The sequence below is a fragment of the Struthio camelus genome, chromosome 1 (genome assembly GCF_040807025.1).
Source record: "Struthio camelus isolate bStrCam1 chromosome 1, bStrCam1.hap1, whole genome shotgun sequence".
In the NCBI taxonomy this organism is placed as follows: Eukaryota; Metazoa; Chordata; class Aves; order Struthioniformes; family Struthionidae; genus Struthio; species Struthio camelus.
In genome coordinates this window covers 73,023,969-73,047,356 of record NC_090942.1, presented here as the reverse complement: position 1 = coordinate 73,047,356, position 23,388 = coordinate 73,023,969, and the positions used below count along the sequence as shown (strand labels likewise).

Sequence of the window (23,388 nt, the reverse complement as noted above, 5' to 3'; positions counted from 1 at the left end):
CTGAAGCTCCATGCCTGCAAGTATCTAATTAAGCTAGTTGCTCGCAAAGGGAGCACCCTGCAATCGAAATATGACTTAGTCTAGGAGACAAGATCCACTAGAAGGAACAACAGAATTATTTCTCATTATAATATTAAAAAGCTAAGTTCCAGTGCGAGGAGATCCTTACTCACAGAACAGTATTTCTAGCATTTTATAAAAACAGATCTACAGGGTGGAATGTCTGTGTATACATGCAAAAGGTTCTTTGCTGCTTCCACAAACTCTTTTGGAATATAAAAACATGTAGGGATTAGATAGATACTCTAAAAATTACTCCAGCAAAACTGCAAACGGCCAAGTGCAAGTCACAGTCCATCACGCATGTGAAAATTTATACCATCAGCAAACAATACCGACTGTTTTAGCCTCTGCAAGAAAAAAAATAATGGCTATCACAGTTTTGTATGAGTATTCTAATCTATCACACATGCATGTGCAAATAAACGTCACTTAGGTACACAATCTGTATTTCTATATTACACGAGTACACTTCTAATTGATAGCCTTGTATTATATGACAGTGTTTAATTAAAAGATCAGCAATGCATTCCAGGCCCTCATAATAACTATGAAAGACACATCACCCATTTGGACATAAATCTGTTACATAATATGTTCACATGAAGTCATCTAAAAGAACTAAATGTGAAATAAATATTGCATATCCCAACTTTATTCAAGATTACAGCTAAGTCCTATAATACTTTAAATCCATAGGATGCTCGAAGACCAGTGAGACTGTACCACAGTCCTAAGGAAAAGAGTTCCTTGGCCTAAAATCTGTATCTATTTCAATTTGCTATTTCAATTGAATTAATGAAACAGCTGGCACCAGTTTAACGAAAATGATTCAAGATGGCCCTAGATGATCTCATTAATGAGAGGGATTAATGAGCCCTTTGATTTTAGAATCAAAATCAGTCAAAAAGGTAATGCTCTCACTTATGATTGAGTCTGTCTGCAGTGCTGGACTTTAATGGGTTATGTGTTGCTTCGGCTGTGATATGAGGGTTTGTTCAAGTCATTCAGGGAAAAACAAGGCTAGTTATGCTTTTGTGTGTGTGTGTGTGTGTATTGCTTTCAGAGACTCCAGATTTTCATGGGAATGTGTTTTACAGTTCCTCTGGAGATTAAGAATGTTTAGAAGATACATCATGAGAGGGAGAAAAGAAAGGAAACCTCAAGCAACTGAACAGATCATCATGCAAAAACAAACGTAGTTTGGGGTGATGAGAACACTTACTAAGACTTTACTACAGGTTAGAAAAATGCTGCATCCTCAGAAGACCAGTAAGATTGTCAGCATTTACTGACCGTTACTATAAATCATCACATGTAAGCTGATATCAAAGCTTGTAATGTCAACAACAGTTTTAGTTTTCCTATTCTGAATCCCACGGTACATGACATTTAAGAAAGATGCGTTGACTTCCTTTTTTATTAAGTAGCAAAAACATATAGACAATCAACAACACACGACCTCTACTCCGATCCAGTCTAAACTTCCTTATAGTGATGGTTAGGGAAAAGTTCAAGTCACACACAGTAGGATAATGAGATCAAAATAGATTTTTTTTTTTTTAGGTGCAGCCCAAGTTGTCCTATGGACATAAGAGATGTGAGAAACCATAGGAGTGTGAGAGACCATATAAAACTGCTTGCAACTTAAAATCAGCATCCACCCCCACACATTCCCTGACTTCTTTAAAACCATTGAGACTGAGTCAAGAGTGACTGATAGTATTCAGCATGACTATATGGAATTTAGATGTATCTAGTAAAATGCAAAAAGCTTTTAGGGAGTGTTTGAATGCTGACACCTTTTCCTCTGCAGCAAAAGCCAAAAACTTTTTTAAACACACACACACACACACACACACAAACACACACACACAAACACACACAAAATGAACACAAGTGCTTATTTCTCTAGCTAAATGAAGGTATCTAATCACAGTAATCATATATATGTATTGGTAGACACCGAAAAAACATGAGCAAGCGTATCTTTTGCATATATTAAAGAATTATACAGTAAAAAAATGCAAAGTAAATTTTGTCTTAAGCAACCACATGAGCAAGCATAAAAAAATAGGCCCGGAAGGGAGACCACAAGAGATAATCCAGTCTATTTTTCTGCTTACCAGGACAAGATCAATAATAATCATGCTTTTGAGAAGCTTATGTAACCTATTCTTAAAGATTTCTATTGGTGGAGTTCTACAGTCTCCCTGAGAAATTTCTGTTTCAGTATTTCTACTCACAGATTTTTTTTTTTCTTAATGCCTAATCTAACCTTGCTATGCTTTCAGCCTAGTAAGTCTTGTTCTTTCCTAAGGGAACACAAAGATACTGTCTTCTTTAAAGCCTCTAATATATTTGCAGACTGTTATTATGTCTTTCCTCAATCTTTTAGACAATTGTTTCAATCTTGTCTCACATGTCATGTTTTCCAGATGTCTGATAATTTTAGCTGCTTTTCTCTGGGCTCCTTGCAATTGGTTCATATCTTTCTTGAAGTAAAATGCTGAAAGTATTCCAGCTGAGGTTCTACCAGTGTCACATGAAGCAAAAGGATTTATTCACGTTTCATGCTTTCCTAATGCAGTATTATTCCACCATCAACTCCTTCGGCTTGTGCTCTAGCATAACTTCAGATGTCTTTCAGAAAAAATACCTACAACTGCTAACCTTGACTTTTAACATGATCAAAAAATTCTACTACAAAATTAACAAATGTATTCTCTATCCCATAATACTGGCTGCTATGAAGAGAAAGATATTAGTCCCTTAGCAAATGCCAAAGGTATGCCATTTGGTATATCCTTCCATTTTGACATCAAAACCCAGGTAACCACTTTCCAAAAATGCCTTATAAGCAGTTTGGCACTTTCATAAGATTAACCTCTTTTGGAAAGAATAACCCCTCGAGAAAGGTGATTGCTCCAAGAGAACTCCACAGTGCTTATTTTTCTTATGATCACTGTTATAGGAGATTATACTCTCTAGAGCAAGCATAGAATTAAAATGATGTAAATATACTTTAAGTGACCTCATAATAGGACAGTAGATCTCAGCTTTATATAAAATGTAAGTATTGCCACTGACTTCAATGAGGGTTGCTGTCACTTACATTATCACTGGCTTGTGTTGCAATACTATGTTTAGTTGACTTTTCTGTTTTCTGTTTCTTTTACTAAAGAAATCTTACAAACAGTTTCACAGATCTGTATCTACTCTCAAAAAGAGTAAAAAGCCCCTCACTGAGACTTTATTCCTCAAATCATCCAGAACTGACATATACCTATCTATGTCTATACAAAATGACAATCGGAATTTCAATTGCCAAATAGTAATTATAATGCTTTACAAGGGAGTAGAAGAGATAAACGAATTAACAAGTTTTAAACAGCTTCCCACAAAAACCGAATTTATTTATCCTGAGGGATTTACCCTGAATTCTATTTTTGATAGCTCTTATTTCCAGTAACAGACAGATGGAGATTCGCTCGGCTGAGCAGGGAACTCATCACTAAACTTCAAGACAAAAAGGACAGAACTGGACTGGCTACAAGGAGGAATATAGAGACACTGCCCAGACATACAGAAATGGTGTTAGGAAAGCCAAAGCTCAGCTAGGGTTAAAACTGGCAACGGACATCAGAGCAACAAGAACTTTACTGACACATTAACAGTAAAAAAATGAACATGGAAAATGTGGGCCTGCTGCTGAATGAGTGACAGTGGACACAGATAAGGCTGAGAAACTCAATACCTTCTTCAACATAGTCTTCATCGACAAGGTCTCTAAGGCCTTTGTTCTTATCAGGAAGGTTCAAGGAGGAGAGGAACTACCCACAATGGGTGAGGGTCGAGTGATCACTTGTGAGAACTCCACCCATACAAATCCACGGGACCAGAGAGGCTGCACCCGAGGGTGCTGCAGGAGTTGGCCGATGCCATTGTAACATCCCTCCTTATCATCTTGGAAAGGTCATGGAGAGTGGGGAAGGTCCCTGATAACTGGGAAAGGCAAATGTTTAACATGTTTTCAAAAAGGAGAGAAAAAAAGAAAGATAATCCAGGGAACTACAAGATGGTCAGTCTCACTTCTATCCCTTGGGAAATCATGGTGCAAGGACTCTCAGGAGCTGTTTCTGGGCTGATTAAAGAGAAGAAATGCAAAACATGCTTGACCAAGCTGATTGCCTTCTATGATGAAATGACTAGATCAGTGGATAAGGTGAAAGCAGTGGATGTTTTCTACCTTGACTTTAATATGGTTTTTAATATAGTCTCCCACAGCATCCTTGCCTGCACAAAATCACATATTAGATGAGGTTGGAAGGAACCTCTGGAGATTGTCTAGTCCAGTCCCCCTCTACAGAGCAGGGTCAGCTAGAGCAGGCTGCCCAGGGCTATGTTGAACTGCATTTTGAGCATCTCCAAGCATGGAGATGCCACAACCTTTCTGGGAAGCCTGTTCCAATGTTCGAGCACTCATATAGTGAAGTTTTTCCTTATGTTTGAATGGAATTTCCTCTATTTAAATTTGTGCTCACTGCTTCTTGTCCTGTCACTGGGCACCACTGAGAAGAGTCTGGCTCTGTCTTCTTTATTCCCTCCCATCAGGTATTTATATACAATGATAAGATACCAACCGAACTTTCTCTTTTCCAGGCTAGAGAGTCCCAGCTCTCTCAGCCTCTCCTCAGATGTCTCCAGTCCTTCTGTGGCCCTTCGCTGGATTTGCTCTTGTATGGGGAGCCCAAAACTGGACACAGTACTCCAGATGTGGCATTATCAGGGCTGAGTAGAGGGGAAGGATTAATTCTCTCAGCCTGCTGGCAATGCATTTCCAGGAGGCTGTTGGCCTTCTTTGCTGCAAAGGGGGAACTGCTGGGTCATGGCCAACTTGTTGTCTACCAGGACCACCAGGTCCTTCTCTGCAGTGCTCCTTTATAGTAGATCATTCCCCAGCCTGGACCGGTGCATGGGATTATTCCTCCCCAGGTGCAAGACCTGGCATTTCCCTCTGTTGGACTTCATGGACTTCCTGTGGGCCTATTTCTCCAGCTTGTTGAGGTCCCTCTAAATGGCAGTGCAACCATCTGGTGTATCAGCTACTCATCCCAGTTTTTTATAATTTCAAAATTTTTTGAGGATACACTCTGTCCCATCATCCAGGTCATTAATAAAGATGTTCAGCAGTACTGGATCCAGTATTGACCCCTGGGGGACTGGTCTCCATCTGGGCTTTGTGCCACTGATCACAAACCTTTCAGCCCAGCAGTTTTTCCAGTTTTCAGTCCACCTCACCATCCACTGATCTAGCTCGTGCTTCATCAGCTTGTTCATTAGGATGTTATAGGAGACAGCGTGGAAAGTCTAGCTAAAGTCAAGATAAACAAGTACAAGTACAAGTATCTGAAGGGGGAGTGTCAAGAGGATGAGGCCAGCCTCTTCTCCGTGGTGCCCAGCAACAGGACAAGAGGCAATGGGCAGAAACTGAACCACAGGAAGTTCCATCTGAACCTGAGAAAAAACTTCTTCACTGTGAGGGTGACAGAGCATTGGAACAGGTTGCCCAGAGAGGTGGTGGAGTCTCCTTCGCTGGAGATATTCAAAACCCGTCTGGATGTGATCCTGGGCAATATGCTCTAGGTGACCCTGCTTGAACAGGGAGGTTGGACTAGATGATCTCCAGAGGTCCCTTCCAACCTAAATGATTCTGTGATTCTGTGATTCTGTAAACAACATCCACTGCTCTTCTCTTATCCACCAAACCAGTCATATCGTAGTAGGAGGCTATCAGGTTAGTCAAGCATAATTTCCCCTTTGCGAATCCATGCTGACACTATTGCTGCTGATGTACCTATACAAGCCCTTCCTGCTGCCCTTAGGAGTCTATGCCAGGTGGGCTTTCGCTTTCCTAATCCCTGCCCTGCATGCTCAGGCAGTGTCTCTATATTCCTCCTGCACCACTTGTCGCTGCTTCCACTTCTTGTATTCTTCCTTTTCATGTTGGAGCTTAGTCAAAAGCTCCTTGTTCATCCATGCAGGCCTCCTGCTGCCTTTGCATTTTTCTGGAATACTCAATGTATTCCAGAAAATTTCTGCATTGTTTGTGCCCTGCTATGTTGCCCTTCCAGTAGATATAACAGTAGTTCAAGTATCCCATGAGGACCAGGGCCACCACCCTACACTCTTTGCTCACCAACCTGGTCTGCCACTACCTCTCTTGACTCCCTCCTTCCCCCCTAAGGTGTTCCAACCAGGTTGACCAGCCTGTTGGCAAAGATGCTTTTACGCCATTTTGTTAGGTAGGTCCCGTCTCTTGCAAGCAATCCTTGATTTTCAAAGATGGGCCCATGGTCATAAAAACCAAGCCCCTGTTGTTGACACCAGCTGCGCAAACAATTTTTGCCCCACAGAATACATCCACTCCTCTTCAATCCCTTCCTACTCATCAGCAGGATTGAGAAGAAAATTAGCTGAACCCCCAAGTCCTTGATCCTCTGCCCCAGAGCCATGCAGTCATGCTTGATATGCTCCAGGGTATGCCCCACTGTGCTTGATAAGCTCCAGGATCATGCTTGATACGCACAAAGGGTAGTAATCTGAGGGTCAGACAAAACTTGGCAATCCTTCCACAATGTTCTGGATCCAAGTCCCTGGCAAGAAGAAACCTCCCTAGACAATAGGTCTCGTCAGCAGACAAGGGCCTCCATCCTCCACAGCAGGAAGTCTCTCACTGCTACCATTCACCCCTTCCTCCTGCTGCTGCTGTGTGGCTCAGGCTTATGGGAGCTTCCAGCCCCTTATCTGCTGCCAGGGCAATGAACCTGCTCTGTAGGTACAAATCTGCATGTGGAGCATGAGCTGTCCTCCTGGTGGCAGAAGTCACAGGCTTCCAGCCTTCACCATCAAGGGAGTCTCCATTTTTTAACCCCACAAGCACAGACTCTGCTGCCCCTTCTTTGGTACAGCTGGGGGCTGAGGATCCTCTTGCACCTGCAGGGTCTCTGAGAAGATCCAGTCAATCCCCTTTTCGTCATCTCTGATGCTGCACAGTTGGCTGCCCTCCTCCCGCAGCTCTTTCACGTGGTGACACAGATCTTACAGTTTGGTGTACGTCCTGCAGGCAAGGAGACAACTCCCTCTGCCTCAGCCTCAGCAAAAGCTTAAATATTGAAACAGGTTGTCTGGAGAGGTAGCCCATGGAGATTTTCAAGATTCAACTAGACAAAGCCCTGAGAAAACTCGTCTGAATTCAGTGTTGACCTTGCTTTGAGCAGCAGGCCGACTATAGACATCTGGAGGTCTGTCCTAGCCTGTGTGATCCTGTGACCTGGGTAAGGATTCTCCTTATGACACTTGCACAGAAATGTTCCTGAATGCCCTCAATAGCCTTGGCTTAGGTAAACTACAGGACTTGGATATTCACAGCATGTACTAATGCATCAATATTTTGACCTACACTCTTTAATCAAATAATCAGCAATAAAGTCCTTATCAGATAACACCGTTTTAACTCTCTCTCTTTTCTGTCATTTCTGCTGCTGTTTGAGATAGCTACTGCAAAAAAAGATTTCTGACTGTAAATTCAAAATCTCATGTCTGATTACATTTTTACCCATATTATTTTTACATTAACAACTATCTTTAGAGGAAGGAACGTCAAACTAGAAGGGATCTCCTGGGTTCCTTAGGCAACTGAGCACACTTTTTAAACCATTATGTTCTTATTTACTCATTAAGTTAGTTCTTATTACATTTGTATCAACTTTGCCATTATTATTTTTCACTGTCAGTGCCTTAATGTAAGCTTTCCAGAAAAAATCACTTTATTAGACATATCCTCTATTTTGATGAGTAGTAAAATAAATATTTCACACATTGGACTGGCCTCTTCTAGAAGATTTATCTGTGTTTGACTGTGTCTGTCAATAATGGAGTTGTTAGCTATATCAGGATTTAATCATGCTTAACAGATACGGTGGAAAGCAAGCTATAATCTTCGTCTAGAATAAAGGATCTGATCCATCATTCTGTTAACATTTAGTTTCCTCACATAAACTGAGCCATGGTAGCTATTTATTTGTGCCTCTGCCAGTGCAAAATGCAGGGGAATGTGACTTAACTAAAGTCCCTTTCACTGTGGCCTAAGTGAAGTTAGTGAGTTAGTAAATCATGGAAATTTCATTAGGTCTGGTCCCATAGGATTACTATGCTAAGCGACAATATAGCTAACACAAATTTTGATAGCTGAGATTAGACACTGTTAACAGTTCTTAGGGTAGACCTAGCATTTGCTGTATGTATTGTCACAGGGACGCATCTGGAACCTTATCTTGTAACAAGGAATTAGGCAATAGACACATGATGGGAAAGCCAAAACTAGTCTGAGAAATCTGTGGATGGTTTTCACACTGGCCTGGTTGTCACTGTCTCTACAGTGATCACTAGTTTATGCTGCAATCTGACCACAGAATTTAGTCACTTATATCACAGAATTTCAGTTACTTGTACAGTCAACTGCTTGTACGGCAAGCTGGGATGAAGACTCCAAAAAAAGATCATCTCTCAAAGAAGATGTACTTTGCTCTAAGAATTAATACGTCTTGCACAGTTTCATTGCCCTTTCTGCAACTGTGTGCATCTTATACTGACTGTTTAAAAAGCACCACTGTGTGTCTGGCTCAGGCAACTTCTGGGGCTTCAAGTCATGATCCTACATCCAAATGGAGATATATGAAGTAGCCTGCACTTCAGAGTCACCACCAATCAGATTATATAATAATTTTAAGGTTATTTAAAGCCTTTACCTACTTCAAATAATTTACATTTGGTAGCTAACTTTTGACAGTGCTAGGTACCTTTTCCTGTTGCCTTATACTATACTCTAAGATTCACATTTTGCAGGTTTGCCAGGAATTTATTACTATGTTGATAAAATAGGTGAGAGTTAATTCAAGTTCAGGACCTGACTGGAGCAATTTGTCTTCTTAATAGAGATTGTAACAATTATTTTTGGTGCTTTAACTGATCCTAAGGAGAAAAAAAGATTTGAAAACTCAGACCTAAAAGATGTATTAAAATAAACTGAACAGGTGGGCTCATATCACTTACCTACCGAATATTTAGCTAATAGGTCTGAGGTGACCCTGTGAAAAACACAGTAGCAGATGGCTGCAGCAGTTCTGTATATCACCAAGCAAAACAGAGGAATAAACCAGTTGAAATGCACAGAAATTCCTTAGGGTAGGGGGGGAAATCCTACACACATTAAATATATCAGTATGCTCTCCAGTTAAGGATGAAGGGCAAAGAGGTGGTATGCAGAACAATCAGAAAAAGGTATCAATAGTAAGCAACAGAGATTAATTTAAAAGTGCTTGATGTATACAGAGTCTATGTAAAAGAACAGCTCCCCTTCAATATAAAAACTGTATGTGTGGAAAGGTTTTGAAGAAAGACATGATACAAAAAGATGTTTTTGATGGGAACAGGAAAAAGAAAATACATGTCTCTCTTAACAGTTATACTTTCAAAAGGATAACTAGCAAGATCATATATTCAAAGTGGACAATGAACTTAATGTCTTTTTCCCGTTCATTTCTGTTTTATTGTCAAACTTTTTGTTTCTAGCGTCATGTTCCATAAAAATTCACAGGGTGACTGATAGAAAGAGGAAAGGGCAGAGGAGAGAAAAAAAATCTCTCAGGGAGAAGGATGATAAGGAGTTACTTAAGTGACTCACATGCAGTAAATCTCCCAAAGTGGGGCGAATTCCACTGGCGGTTCGAAAGGCATCAAATAACAATATCTCCAGCCCAGATAACTTTTAATAAGAATACATAGTAATTCCTTCAATAAAGCAACTGTTCCTGAAGCCTGGAAAGCAGTTAATGCTGTGCTTCGACTAAAATAAGAGCCAGGAAAGATACTGGGAACTGTGGAAGAGGGGAACTGAGTTCCAGGGAACTCAGCTGAACCTATAATTAAGGATGGAGCAGAAGAATAATACTGTTGCATAAACAAAATTGGATAGGGTCAAACCAGTACAGTCATTGTATGAGAAAACTGAGGCCTCCCTTAGCTGTCTGGTTACTTTGAAAAGGATAATAAATAATATGAAGGATACTAAGTGGACAGTGAACATAATTTACTTTGATTTCAAAAAGCTTTAGGTGAATCCCCTCCACAAGAGACTACGACAGAAAATAAATAGCCAATAGTAAAGGGCAAACTACTGTATAGGCTTAATAACTAGAGAAAGCATCAAAACAATAAACACCTACTCTTCAATTAAAGAAAGATCAGTGCTTATGAAACTGAGGACTAGAACATGTGCTGCTCAATATATTTCTAGAGTTGACTGGTGCTTCTGGTATTTAATTTGAGGCAATTGGGGATACCTGACTTTCAGAAGTGATGGACATCTTTCCTCATAAATTTAAACCTCCTTAGGTCCTGTCACTTTCAAGTGATACTGTTTCACCTAAAAGTAGATCACTTTCCAAAATGCAGGTTCAGTTTTTGCAAAGGCTTACAGGTATGATCAGCTTTAAACATCTGTATAATCTTATTAAGTTCACTGGGCCTACTATGGTGCTTAAAGTCATGAAATTAAATCTTTGCAGGTTTTCAGTCAGAGATTTTTGGAGGGTGACATACAGCAAGTGTGAAGGTAGATGGGGACATGGATCTCTACACTTCGCATAAACTATAACTCACCCCAAACCAATCATGTTGGAAGAAGAAATTTAACCTGTAAAAAATGAGGTAATAAATAGGTGCACTGATATATTTTTAATGAACCAAAAAAAGGCCGGAAGGTAAAACAGACTAGTTGAAAGAAATGCTTTTCACACACAAATTTAGAAAATTAAAAAGTGGTTATACTTCAATTTATTTTTCAAATCACTGTATTTTAAACTTAGACTTCTTTGAGAAGTGGTCTAAATAAAAATAAAAAAAAGGAAAAAAGTTAAATGTGAAATTCCCAGACTCTTGTCTTCCCTCTTCTTCCTCATGTTTTCTTATTTTTTAACAGACAAAAAGATGGAAAGCAGTCAAAGCCTGTACACAAGATTTATTTTTCCCTGTTAGCTGACTGCATGCTAACTTCATCATTTCAGAAAGAAATAGCTTAAAAGAAATGCATTTTTTCAGAATAACACTTCTAGTGAGACAGTGACACTTAAGTTATAAACACTAAAAAAAAAGAAAAGTTACTCTTAAAATAAAAAGAGACACTTTTCCTACATGCTCAGATTTTCTTAAGTGCTTCTCTGTATAGGAAAACACTGACGCAGGAAGAAAGTGTGGGAAACATCATTTTCCCATATTTTTAAAATTTCTTTCAAAAAATCGGAATTTCCCAGTGGAATAGTTATGCTGCCTCTAGTAATTAACTATGTAGAAGAAAACTAACTTAGCCGATTTCACATCTGGGAAAGCCACATCAACATGCAGGATTAGTTTGGCAAGAAGACAAGAGGATCCCTGTGATTCAGGTCAGGGAAAAGAAAGTCCAACAACTTCTGTAAATAAGTAGGATGATGGTCTATTTAAAAAAAGAATGGACATGAAAATTATCAAGAGGTGGATATACAGTGTGCCATGAGCTGGACTGCTTCATTTCTTGTCATCAGATTTCAGACTACATAAAATTGACTGAAAAAATATAGACAATGGTGCTGGAAATGATGGCAGTGGACAGGATGAAACTGCTGTATTTAGGATTAGTTCAGTTAGTACACGATTTAGATAAATCTCTTACAAAATCAAAGAAATCATAGAAAGTATAACCATAAGCAGACACCTTTCATAGGATTTGATCACTGCCCCTGCTCCCATATAATTACTTGGCTAATACTCCACTTATTTCAACAGGAGTGGGTCCAAGACAACTGACACTGAATACTCAGCAGCTAAAGAACAGCACAGTCATTTGAAACTAAGTGATAAACGCTCCATGTAAGCTCAAATGCTGTGGCTAGATTATAGAACGAAGGAAGTATAATTTATTACCACTAACAAAATATGTCTAGTAAGACAAAAAAAAAAAAAAAAAGATAATGAAATCTCATGCTTCAGTAGGAAAGTTCCCTGTGGGACTTTGGAAATAATTTTCCTCCCAAGCACTGTTATTATAGCATTGGCTAGATAAATTATATACCTCCTTCCAATGCTTCTTCTGAAACATTAGTTCCTAGACCAGAGTAAAGATAGGTTATTACTACTATTTAACACATTCACTGCACTGTGAAGGTACATGGCACTGAAAAAGACAGAAAGTTACTGATGCCTGTTCCCTCTCAAATCAATAAGAGCTGAGCTGCTGATTTCCACCTTGCACTCAAAATTGAGTAGATTTACTGGACATCATTTAAAGATGAGGGCAGTTAACTGATGAGTTAACTAATCTCTTTTCGGAGTGTTATACAATTATGAATGCAGAAATTATTGTGTCTGCCTGAAACATATCAGCTTCGAAGGGCTCTTTTCAGACTCTTACTGTATTTTGTAGAAAGAAGCACAGCCCATCCATGACAACATGCTGTTCTCAAGGCTGCCGTGTATATCTTTCACTTTATTTACATTAGAAAAAAGGCTCCATATGCAGAATACTGGGGAGGGCCTATCCTTATGAAGCTTTATGAGGAGTAAGAGTTTGTTAACAGCAAAAAGCACGCACTGAGAACAGAAACTGGACAGCTATGGCAGGCAAGTCATCTTTCTGAACTTGGGAAACGAATGGCCATGATAAATACTACAGACAAGGACTCTCTTTCCTCAGCTCATCTGAGTATACAAGCCTTAATTCTTGTAAGTAGATTACATTAAAAAATATGGCTGTTTTTATGATGTGTGTACAGACCAGTTGTATGTATAGGTATTTGTATAAGATGCTATTCATTTTCAAAAGCCACCTACAGATCTTAACAAGGATACATACAGTGTCTACTGTTACAAAAAAAAAAAAAAAACAAAGGTCAGTGCAAATAAGTCTAAGGATCTGAAAGCATTCTGCTGGGGGTGCAAAGAACTCAAATCAAAATTGCATATAAGGAGCTGTTAAAAAAACAGAGGCTAAAACTGTGAGCAAGTAAGTGGATACAAATAGCACTGAGAATTTCAAATTCTGAAAGCCTGAAATTTGTGGTACGTAGAAATGCCATATCCCTACATCCCTGTATTAGAAGTAGTGTTGCATTCCTTGAAGGCACATACAGCTCATGAGAAGCACCATCTCTAACCTTGTAGCTAGCTGCTCAGTCCCATGTAGGTGTGCAGAAGATAACTATTGTCCTCTGATGTTTACAACCTACAGAAAAAGTATGAGTCTTAGTTTTACTAAGGAACAATACGGGAGTTAAGTGGAGGGCCTAAATATATATTATCATTTCATTTTATTGTTTAAAAAAGTAATATACTGCATAGAGAAACAGAAAAAATATCTGCTCTTTACGGAAATGACTATATACTCTAAGCCATTTTCATAGACTTAACAAGAAGAAGTAGTATCACTGAACTGTAAAACAGTAAAATTAATACCTATTATTACTGCTATTACATAAGTTCTGTGTTAGTTTGGATGCTGTGCCTCCCATTATATTCAGTTGGTCATATCTTTCACTCCCACTAGATAATTCTCCCCTCACACAAAATTACTGCTCAAGGAAATTCCGGTTAGACTCCAAAAGGAGCTTTGCTGACAGGATGCAGCACTTGACTCAGAGTGAGCAGGAGCATCTTTTTATGACTGTGTTCTGCATTATTCTTTCCACAGCAAATAAGTAGGATTAAGGGAGCATATCCTGAATGATTGATGATAATTCTGAGCACTGCAACTAAATCTTTTGACTGCCTGGCTTAGAACTGCTTATTAGCCCCACCAGTTTCCCTCCTATCACTACTCCCACGCTGTTATTTCTGTCTAACACTGAGAGTGTCTAAAATAGTCAAAGAAAGGACAGCTTAAAAAAAGAGGAAAAAGAAAGGCATGATTAACTCAAACCGATTCAATCCGAGACTAGTTCTGGAAGTTATTAGGGAACATGGAGGAAAGACCCACACCACTCCTCTTGTCAGTACTCAGGATCATTTATCTGTTGTGTGCACTGCTATAACGTTTTCCTTGTGTTTTGTGTATGCTGACACTATCCTAGCTATCCCAATTCTACCCCAATTCATTCCTCAACAGCATGTTTGCAATAGGAACTGGAATACATGACTATTCGCAGTATTTTACCTATCTGTATCATGGGATAACTATACTGCAGACAGACACAACAACAGAAACATCACAGTCTTGCTTAAGTAAAATCAGATATTTGCAAAATAAATACGGATTTATTTTGCATGTACGGATGCATGTAAAACCTGAAAAATGTTAAGAGGTTGCAGTTTCACCCAGTGAGGGATAGTATAATTGATTCTCCAGGTCTATTTGGAAACTTTGGTATCTTCTCTGAACATGGCAAGGAAGTCATTAACTAGTTACAGCTATGATTTTGCATCCATTATAGGAACATTCATCTATTAAAAAAAGAGATTGACACCAGAATTCTTTTGGCACAGGCCAGCCCCTCCTAATTCTCATCACTACTGAACTGAATCTAATTCAGACTGCTGACCTAATAAGAACTTAGATTTTTTTTAGACTGAAAAGGGGATCTCCAATACCTCATTTTAATTTCTCTTCCAGTCATTCCTATTTTCTTAGAGGTTTTGTGAAATACAGAAAATAGTATTTTGGGAACTTCAAGAAGAAAAAATGCATGATCTCATTTATATTTTTCATGGATTTTGATAAGGCTGTGATTTTTTCAGAACACTGTTTTAAAGCTTACTATATGTGTTACTATAGATACCAACCTTCTTATGCTTCCAAATGTCTGTGCGTGACCTAAAAATCTTCCAAAATCTATATGGAACATGTGCCCAGCACTTGTCAGCATTATGTTGTCATTGTGTCGATCACAGACTCCCAAGATGAAGGTAACAACACACCAGCCAGCACAGGAATAGAAGAAATTCCTTATTGCCTAGTTAGTAAAATAAAAGCACTTATTGGAAATATATAGAGAGTCACTTTTTTTGACGCTAATATGACAACCATAAATTGTGAATCTTATAAATGCTATGCATGTAGCTAAAATGTAAACATATAAATGTTGTAAGATTGGTACTCAAACAAATAATATACAAATTTCAAAGGCTCAATGCAACAACAGTTTTAAGCAGTTTTTCAACTTGTGATTTACAGACACTTAGAATTCTAAGGCAAAAGGCATCTGAGCAAAGCAAGCTGCTTATCAGGAAACTGGCATTTTCTATTTAGTAGTCTGCATCTATATTGTAAAGACAGTGATGGTCAAAAAATCTGAAGAGTTGGAAATTCATTAATTTAATCATTTGCATTGCAATGAAAGTAGGTTATTTTGCACAATTGTTCTGTACCTACACAGGTCTTTTCTCTCCAGAACTCTACTGCCTTTTTCAAATGCTAATTAATCAAGTCTCACAATATCCCAGCCCAAAGAATTCAGGCCCATTTTACAGAAATGGACAGAAACAAAGAAAGGTTAAACCATTTTCCGTTCATAGCATCTGTGAATCTATATAGAGTATGGGATCAAACCTAGTGTCAGGCAAAGAAACCCAAGAGACTGATTATCCAAAAAACAGTCTAGTTGTATTAACATGGCATTCTGTTCTGTTTAATACAACCAGCTCCTCTGATAAGCTATTTAAACATGCTGGAGATGTGTATTTCCATGTTTAGTCTGCTTCTGGTGCCTAGGCTGGCTCATTCAGATCTATCTCAGGAATCTCTTTACAGTACCTATATTACTCTTTACCAATAACGTGCCCATGGCATATGTAGGAAAACATGTAAGCTAATGATCTGCTCACTAGACAGTGGCTCATAGGCTGATTCCAAGGTTTCTGCTAACTTCAGTGGGAAGTATTTAAGAATCACAAGTTTTCCTAACAGAGGAATCTACCAAACCTCTTTTGCAACATATCTTTTCAGTGTCCTCTCACAGGGTAAAATTATTCCTGATTCTAATCATGATTGGTCTTCTACTCAAAAACATAAGGAATGATAGCTCTTGCCTTTCTTTTTTTCTTACATACTACAGTTTAACAACCCTAAGTGCAATTCTTATTCAAAAGTCTAAATCTCCCATGAATCTCAGTCACAATGTAATTCATTTATCTAAAAACCAAAAAAATCCTAACTTTCGATTATTATGTTTTTGGACAAAATCTACATTAATCAAGGTAAATAATTATTTAGGCACTCTGATTCTCCCTGCAGTTACAGGGTGCCACATGCAGTGACTGATATGGATGACAGCACTATGAAGTGCTGAGGCCACAGCACAAGAGTTTGGCGAATTTTTATGTCTAACTGTACTACTTGCACACTAGATGACCTTGGATAAAGCACCTAATCTTTCTGTAATTTTGTTCACCCAGCTGTAAAATGAGGATATTAGAGCTTATTCTGCATGAGTTTTTTGAGCACCTCAGATACAGTATTATATGAGTAAAAATTATTAAGTCAAAGAGAAAGGTTCATTCAGCAGTGAGTGCAAAATGAACGTATAGTAGCAATTTCATGCATGTCCTATGCAATCAGGGCTGACTGTGTTTTATGTTTAAAAAAAATGAGAGAAAATATGTAGCAATTGGTTTTAGAACATTCCACATAAATGTTACTTCTTACAAACAGTAGCAGCAGCAAGAAATCAGGTTTTCAATCAATAATTAATAGCTATCTCTCTTCTCAACTGAAATGTTGTCTGCACTTTTACCATTAATACTGTAAACATATAGACTTGTAAAACAAAATGTTCTCTTCAAATTGTTTCTGTTTAATCGAATCATGATCATATGGTGGTCTTACCAAAAATGTGGATGGATAAATACCCATGGAATAACTACAGTAACATTAAAATTTGTTAAACATATTTATGCTAGAGAGTTATATGTCTGCTAATAACCACTGACCAAAGCACCTCATTTTTCAGTGTGGTAAACATTCAAAGCTCCCCTTTATGCTTCATTTTGTGGGCACAGAGAACAGTTCAGAAACTGACACTGCAACACAAAAGTTAGGAAATTTTTTCATGGACCTTAGAACACGCTCAACCAACAAATAATGAATAGAAGTGGTTCTTTTCAAAGGAAGGCCTCTGATTCTGTAGACAAAGTTTCCCTATTTCTTGGATTACGCATAATGCCAGGTTGCATAAAACCAGCTGCATTACATGCGATCTCATAATGTGATATGACAAGCATGACATATCATGACAAGCATGACATATCACATGAATAGGTAGCATCAATAAAATATAGCCTTCTAAAACTGTGGGTATAGATATATGCATTTCCAAATACAGGAAAGCCACTGAGACTTTGCATGAATTACACACAAAATAAAGGATTTAGCCAGCTAGACCAAAAAAAAAAAAATTGGGCTTCAATATTTACCTTTTACTTCAGCTTCTTTTCCCTTCACTAACATCTTCCAAAACATCTCTGTGACACATTGTTATAGAAAATGTACTAAAATTCACCTGATCCAGAGCAGCCTCTCCTTAGGAGGAGGGTGGCATTTAAGGCAATTCCCTAATTTACATGCATGTGACCGTCCTGAGTTCAAGTCATTCATTTTTACTCTTTACTACCATTTCATTTCTTTTTTCCCATGGTAAAACATGAAAGGTATAATACACTTCATTACGTTGCTACCTCTTGATAACTTGATTCCAAAGGATGGTGATGACGGAACCATTTTTTAATTGTGTTTTCTTTCAATGGTCCGATCAGTCCAGACTCCCTGTGGATCTTGGCTAGCGTGGTAGCATCTGGTACCATCTGTACCAATCCTAATCAGATAGAAAAGAGTTCACATTAAAAAGCCTGCAATTTCAAAAAGATATGAAGACCATCAATGCATATCACATACTGCTGGATCATTCCATGCAGAAAAAATGCATGCTTAGAAGCCTACAAAATAATGAATACAATAGAGAAGATAGACAAGGATTTTTTTTCTCTTTTTCTTGGGAAATAACAACCAAAGGACATTTAACCAAATTGAAAAGTGCCAATTCCATGAGTGACAAAAAAAAAAAAATGCCAATAATCATTCTGTGGATGTAATTCCATCAAGGTACCACCAAAGCCAACAATTTAACAAGATTCAAAATTGGTAGAACGCATATACAAACAATAAAAATCTACAAAAAACAGAACCAGATCTCTACTATTAAATATAAAATTATTTCATATGTGTTTATTGTCAAGAATGCTACACCCATTTTTTTGTAGTATATGTTACTGATCACAGCTGAGAGAAAAAATACTAGGGAGTGCATAAATTATCCAAGATGACATACTGAGTCTTCAAAATGCAGGCAGAATCGAAGCATTTTGCAATGCTTCACTTGAATCCTATGCCTCTAATACATGTACTTAATTCCTTTTTTTGGAATGGAGACCTGGCTTGCTAGCCTTCCGTCACTGTCCCTGCTGTGTGTGACCCCTGGTACATTATCCTGCATCTCTGCATTACAGGAAAGACTTTCTCTCAAAATTTCAATTGGTGACAGGTTCCCCCCATAACACCACTCCTGAAAAGGTGGCATCCTACCAGTGCTTTATCTGCTTTGCACGTTTCTGATCTGTTTGATTCTTTCAAGTGATTTCCATGCTCTCATGACAACATGATTGTCATCTCCCACCCCTGGTTGTGTGGAAAAGGTTGTCCATGGAACAAGTCACTAGCCTCAGACTTGAAAGACCTCAGTATATAAGTCCACATGAGCACGATTGTCCTGTATGACCATAGGCACATCACTTAGTCATTTTACCCTTAATCACGAAATGTAAATCGAATATATTAAGATTTCTTTGACTCATATGGAAAGATATTGCAAAGAAAACCTGTCAGAGGCTGTTGAGAGGTTTTCTGCTATTATGGTGCTGAAAGTAAGAGACTGTCAGACTGAGAATATTATTGGGAGATGTTCCCTATATCTTTCATAGCAAAAATCAAATTAAGTGGTAGTATATCAGAGAGACTATAATACTGTGTTCAGAAATGATATTCTTGTGCTATTTGCCTTTGAAGCAGAAGCCTTCAGGCTTTGACTCCCATCTCTACAAAGAAGGGAGGAGTCTTTTTCAGGTCACATTAACCACCTGTCACGTGCATGAACCCCTCTATCCTTCCTCCTAGCTCCTTTGAATGTCTCATCCTCTCTCATTTTCTCTGCTTTGTGGCTCAGAAAGCAATAGATACCATTTTTTTCTGTTTTTTTTTTTTTTGTAGTTTTTTTGTACAGCAGGTAATCTGGATACATCAGTCTTCTATTTGTGGGAGAATTATTTTCAGTAAAAGATTTGGAGAGCCAGTTAAAAAAAAAAAAAGGGAGCTTATTGCTGTCAGTAAATTTCATCAGCAAGCAATTGGCATCCCTGCTATAGCTCTGTTATAACAACCATAAAAGAGAGAAATAAAGCTTTCAGATGAGTCAGGCCTGCCCTTAGCAGCATAAATCACAAGAGCAATATTTCAAAATCAACACTGCAAAGTTGTCATCACTTGTCTACAGGTATTTTCTGTAGCCACATGTATCTAGGTTCATCTAAGCATCTAAGTGGGATCACACTGGATTACTGACTTCAGTAGCTATGGCCACTTTTCTTCAAAGCTCTTCTTATGATGCGTGAAGCTCCTTTAAAAAACCTGATGCAAGGTAAGGAGGTTGAGACTTCTGGAAAATACTAGCCTAGGGTGCTACAAAATTCAATGAATATGGCTGTTCTTGTTCTGGACGTGAAGAACGAATAAGCAAAAAACTTTCACGTAAACGTAGAATTTAGGGCCCAAGAAACTGAAGTTCTGAGCGTTCTTTTTCCTTTAGAGGGGAAGATAAATAAGATATACATGAAAATAAAGGCTGAAGGGAAGATTTCTGCATACCGCTGTTTACATGAGATACGAATAATGTAATATAGGTAACCTTTTTAATCTACACTTACCTTGGCCTTTTCCTGTAGATAAACATCTATAAATGATCATTTGCATATCTAGTCCCTCTTGGAGCCAAATGCTGTCCATCACTCGAATAATCTGCAGAACTAGCATATCCTGACGTAGATCATCCCCTATCTGTGAAAATTGCACAAGAAATCCAAGTTTCTCCTTGAATCCTGCTCAGAGATAATTTCCTATTTCATTTGGTTTTCTTCCCACAACAAAATAGCTACATTCATTTTCCAGTAAATCCCTCCTGTTTTTCTTCAAAGTTGCTACTTACCTTTCTGTGTCAGGAAGAGGACAGAACAGAGACAGAATAGAGGGCGCACATAGGCAGTAAGAGTTTTGGCAGCCATAGAAATGGTAACAAATGCTCCCTGATTAACTGCAGCCTTTCTGCTTATTACGCCTATGTAATTATTAGAGTTTGAAAATTTAATCCGGAGGTAGGATCCTAATTTAGTTACATTTTGAAGTGTACCTAATGCTAGATCCTTCTTCACAAATGACAGCATTTTGCCTAACATTAAGCTCCGCAACTTTGCATTTGCAGCAGACTGAAGGGGAATCTTATCATGAATTTATATTTTATCCATGACTTGATTCATATTCAAACAGTCATGCAGTGCTGACTGCTCTCCCTGTGGAGTCAGTTAAACAATAATCTTAGCAAAATCAGGCTTTAATTGTAGCCACCAGAAGTAATGAAGAGATTATCTTCAACCATGGCTCGGTAAATGGCCTGTGAAAACCAAAATCCCGTTTCTCTGCCTCCCTCCCTCCTGCAATGTTGAAAACATGCATGACTTTTGCTGGTGTTTTTAAGCTTTTCTTCAGAAAGTCCTTCATTAATTTCTTTCTTTTAGTTATGTTAAAGTGTTTTTTCTTTTATTATATTCTTTTTACACAAGCATTCCAGGCTACAGACATTTACTACCATTAAATAAGTACTTGAGAGGACGTAAACTCATCTCTTAAAAAAATAAAAATAAAAAAAATAAAATCCAAATTCTTTTTTTTCTTTTTTTAAAATTAATCTTGACTCCAATTAATTCTTCTCAGCACCTAAGCCTGAGAAAAATGTTCTTCTCTCCACGTAACTTCTCTTCTTCCCTCACACATATCGTCAGCAGACAATTTAATATAATATCAGTGCTTGTCATTTTACATACACTCGATCCACTATGAACAAACAATTGAACTATAATACAAGTAACAGATGCCTTAGTTTTAACATGAGGGCTTGCTCATAGAAGATGATGATGGCAGCTCTGTAACACTCCTACAACAAAGAAGACAGTTGGCTGTTCTTGTACAGTACTGGGCAGGGGAAAACTGTCTAGGTAGAGCTATTGCTAGTGTTTAAATGCTCTGTGGTCATGTATTTGCTAAAATATGTAGCAACCTGCCTATTTAACTTATTGATTCCCAAGTGAAATAGTGTAAGAAGCACCTTTCTAAGTGTTCACAAAAATCAACATGGAAGCCTTCTTCTAGCACACCTGGAGAGCATACTTCTGTTCCTGAGAATCACAGGCTCTAAGGGTCTGTTTCATTCAGAATGGCCTAGAAACCATTTTTGTTCATTAATTTTTAGGCTTCCAGTTTGGAGCATGACACACCAAAAGAGCTAGGAACAATGTCTTTGCCTGGCAACACTAACCGTTTCGCATCCATCACCCATTTTATTTTTCATAGAGCTCTTCATCTAAAAATAGCATATGCTGTTCTGGAGGACTTTTGCTCCTCTTCTTTTGAAAGAGAAATAAAGTTAGATTAAATGCATTGTTTTTTGTGCATGGGCACAGTACCATCCTGAACTCTGAAGCTTTGAAGGTGGCAAGCAGAAAATAAACTGGAGAAACTCTGAGTCAATTCCTCCAACTAAATGAACAGAGGTAAGTTTTGGGGTAAAGCTCCTCTGCTATCCCCTCTGCATCCCTCTTCCTCAGCCCATTTGCCCAGATTGGCTGACAGAGGTGAAGTTAGGTTCTCTCTAGCAAATGTGATCTCTAGCACTCTGTTTGACTTGTTAGAGATGTATGGACAAGGCTACTGGATTCAGTCATTCTGAACAATCCCTCCTCTAGGACTTGCCTCTGAGGTCAGTAAATAAACTGGTAAATAAACTAGTTTTAAAATATAAACTTGATATTTTATCTGGGTTGTCTGCATTAAGAATTTTTTTTTCCAAGAAGTTATTTCCTTCTCTACCAATCAAAATGTTGACTGCTTCAGTGCATTTCCTCAGCATATGCCATTAAAAGTTCTAGTGTCAAAAAGGATTATGAAAAGTGGACAGCAGAGCCAAACCAAACATTCTCAAGCACAAGGTCTGAAATCTAACTCGGATGAACTTCAAATCAACATTTTGCATACAAAATAAACTGAGGATTAAAGGAGTAACTTACCTTAAAAATAATATTGATGTTTCCACTTGGAGCATTTGCATTGACGAAGGAGATTTTTAGTGGGAAAGCATTGGATGTAAAATATGAGCATGACTTCAGGGTAAAAAAAAGCAAGAGAGAAAAAGAAAAGTGTCATATACACAAAACATCAGGCTAATACAACAGAACTTTCCTCTGAAAGAGGTACCATCTTTAAGTACTGCTCAGTAGCACTGATAACAAAAATAAATAATTCTTGATATTATTGATTGCTCCGTTGCATCAGGCAAATGAGAAAATCTTTTTCCTCTGACAATATGCCTCACTCAATAATCAGATTATATGAATGGATATTTTCCCTAATAACTGTTTTTCATTTTTACCTAGGCCTATTAATGCTAAACTTTGGCTGAGACTGGGCTATTGGGCGGACAAGAGCATCTAAGACTGATTTAATGAGAATCTGCAAAGCAATGAAAAGCCTTTCATCCTATTTTTTTCTGCAAAAGAATTGTCTGATCCTATAATCCTTATGGAAGAAAATAACCTGCTAATTTCAGTGGTCATCTGTATCTGACTAAGGATGCAAAAAATTCTGAAAATCATAATCTCTTTATCTTAATTGAACCTAAACTCTGACCCTCATACCCTATAGCGCCTTCCACCTGAAGACGTCAAAGGGCTTAAAAAGCATTAATGAGCTAAGCATTGCAAATCCTATGTGAGTTAGGTTAGTATTATTATCATCATTATAAAAAGGAAGAAAAAAACCAAAGACAATAGTAAATTAATAGTCAGGTTTCTCGAAATAATGAGCACCCCACAGCAGCTACTGCTGTCATTACTGGGTTGAGTGCAATGGGGGATAATTTGAACAAAAAC

At 38.1% G+C, this 23,388-nt stretch overlaps 1 protein-coding gene across 2 annotated transcripts in view; it reads right to left on the bottom strand.

Moving 5' to 3' along the window:
• Positions 1-23,388, bottom strand: part of PIK3C2G (phosphatidylinositol-4-phosphate 3-kinase catalytic subunit type 2 gamma) — a 307,338-nt gene that overhangs the window by 63,645 nt on the left and 220,305 nt on the right. For both annotated transcript variants that reach the window (XM_068948368.1, XM_068948374.1), the window contains 4 exons: positions 22,528-22,620; positions 20,119-20,248; positions 17,821-17,957; positions 14,932-15,101 (listed from right to left, as the gene is read on the bottom strand). In XM_068948368.1, coding sequence (XP_068804469.1) covers positions 14,932-15,101; positions 17,821-17,957; positions 20,119-20,248; positions 22,528-22,620 — 530 coding nt within the window. The remainder of the gene's footprint in view (positions 1-14,931; positions 15,102-17,820; positions 17,958-20,118; positions 20,249-22,527; positions 22,621-23,388) is intronic.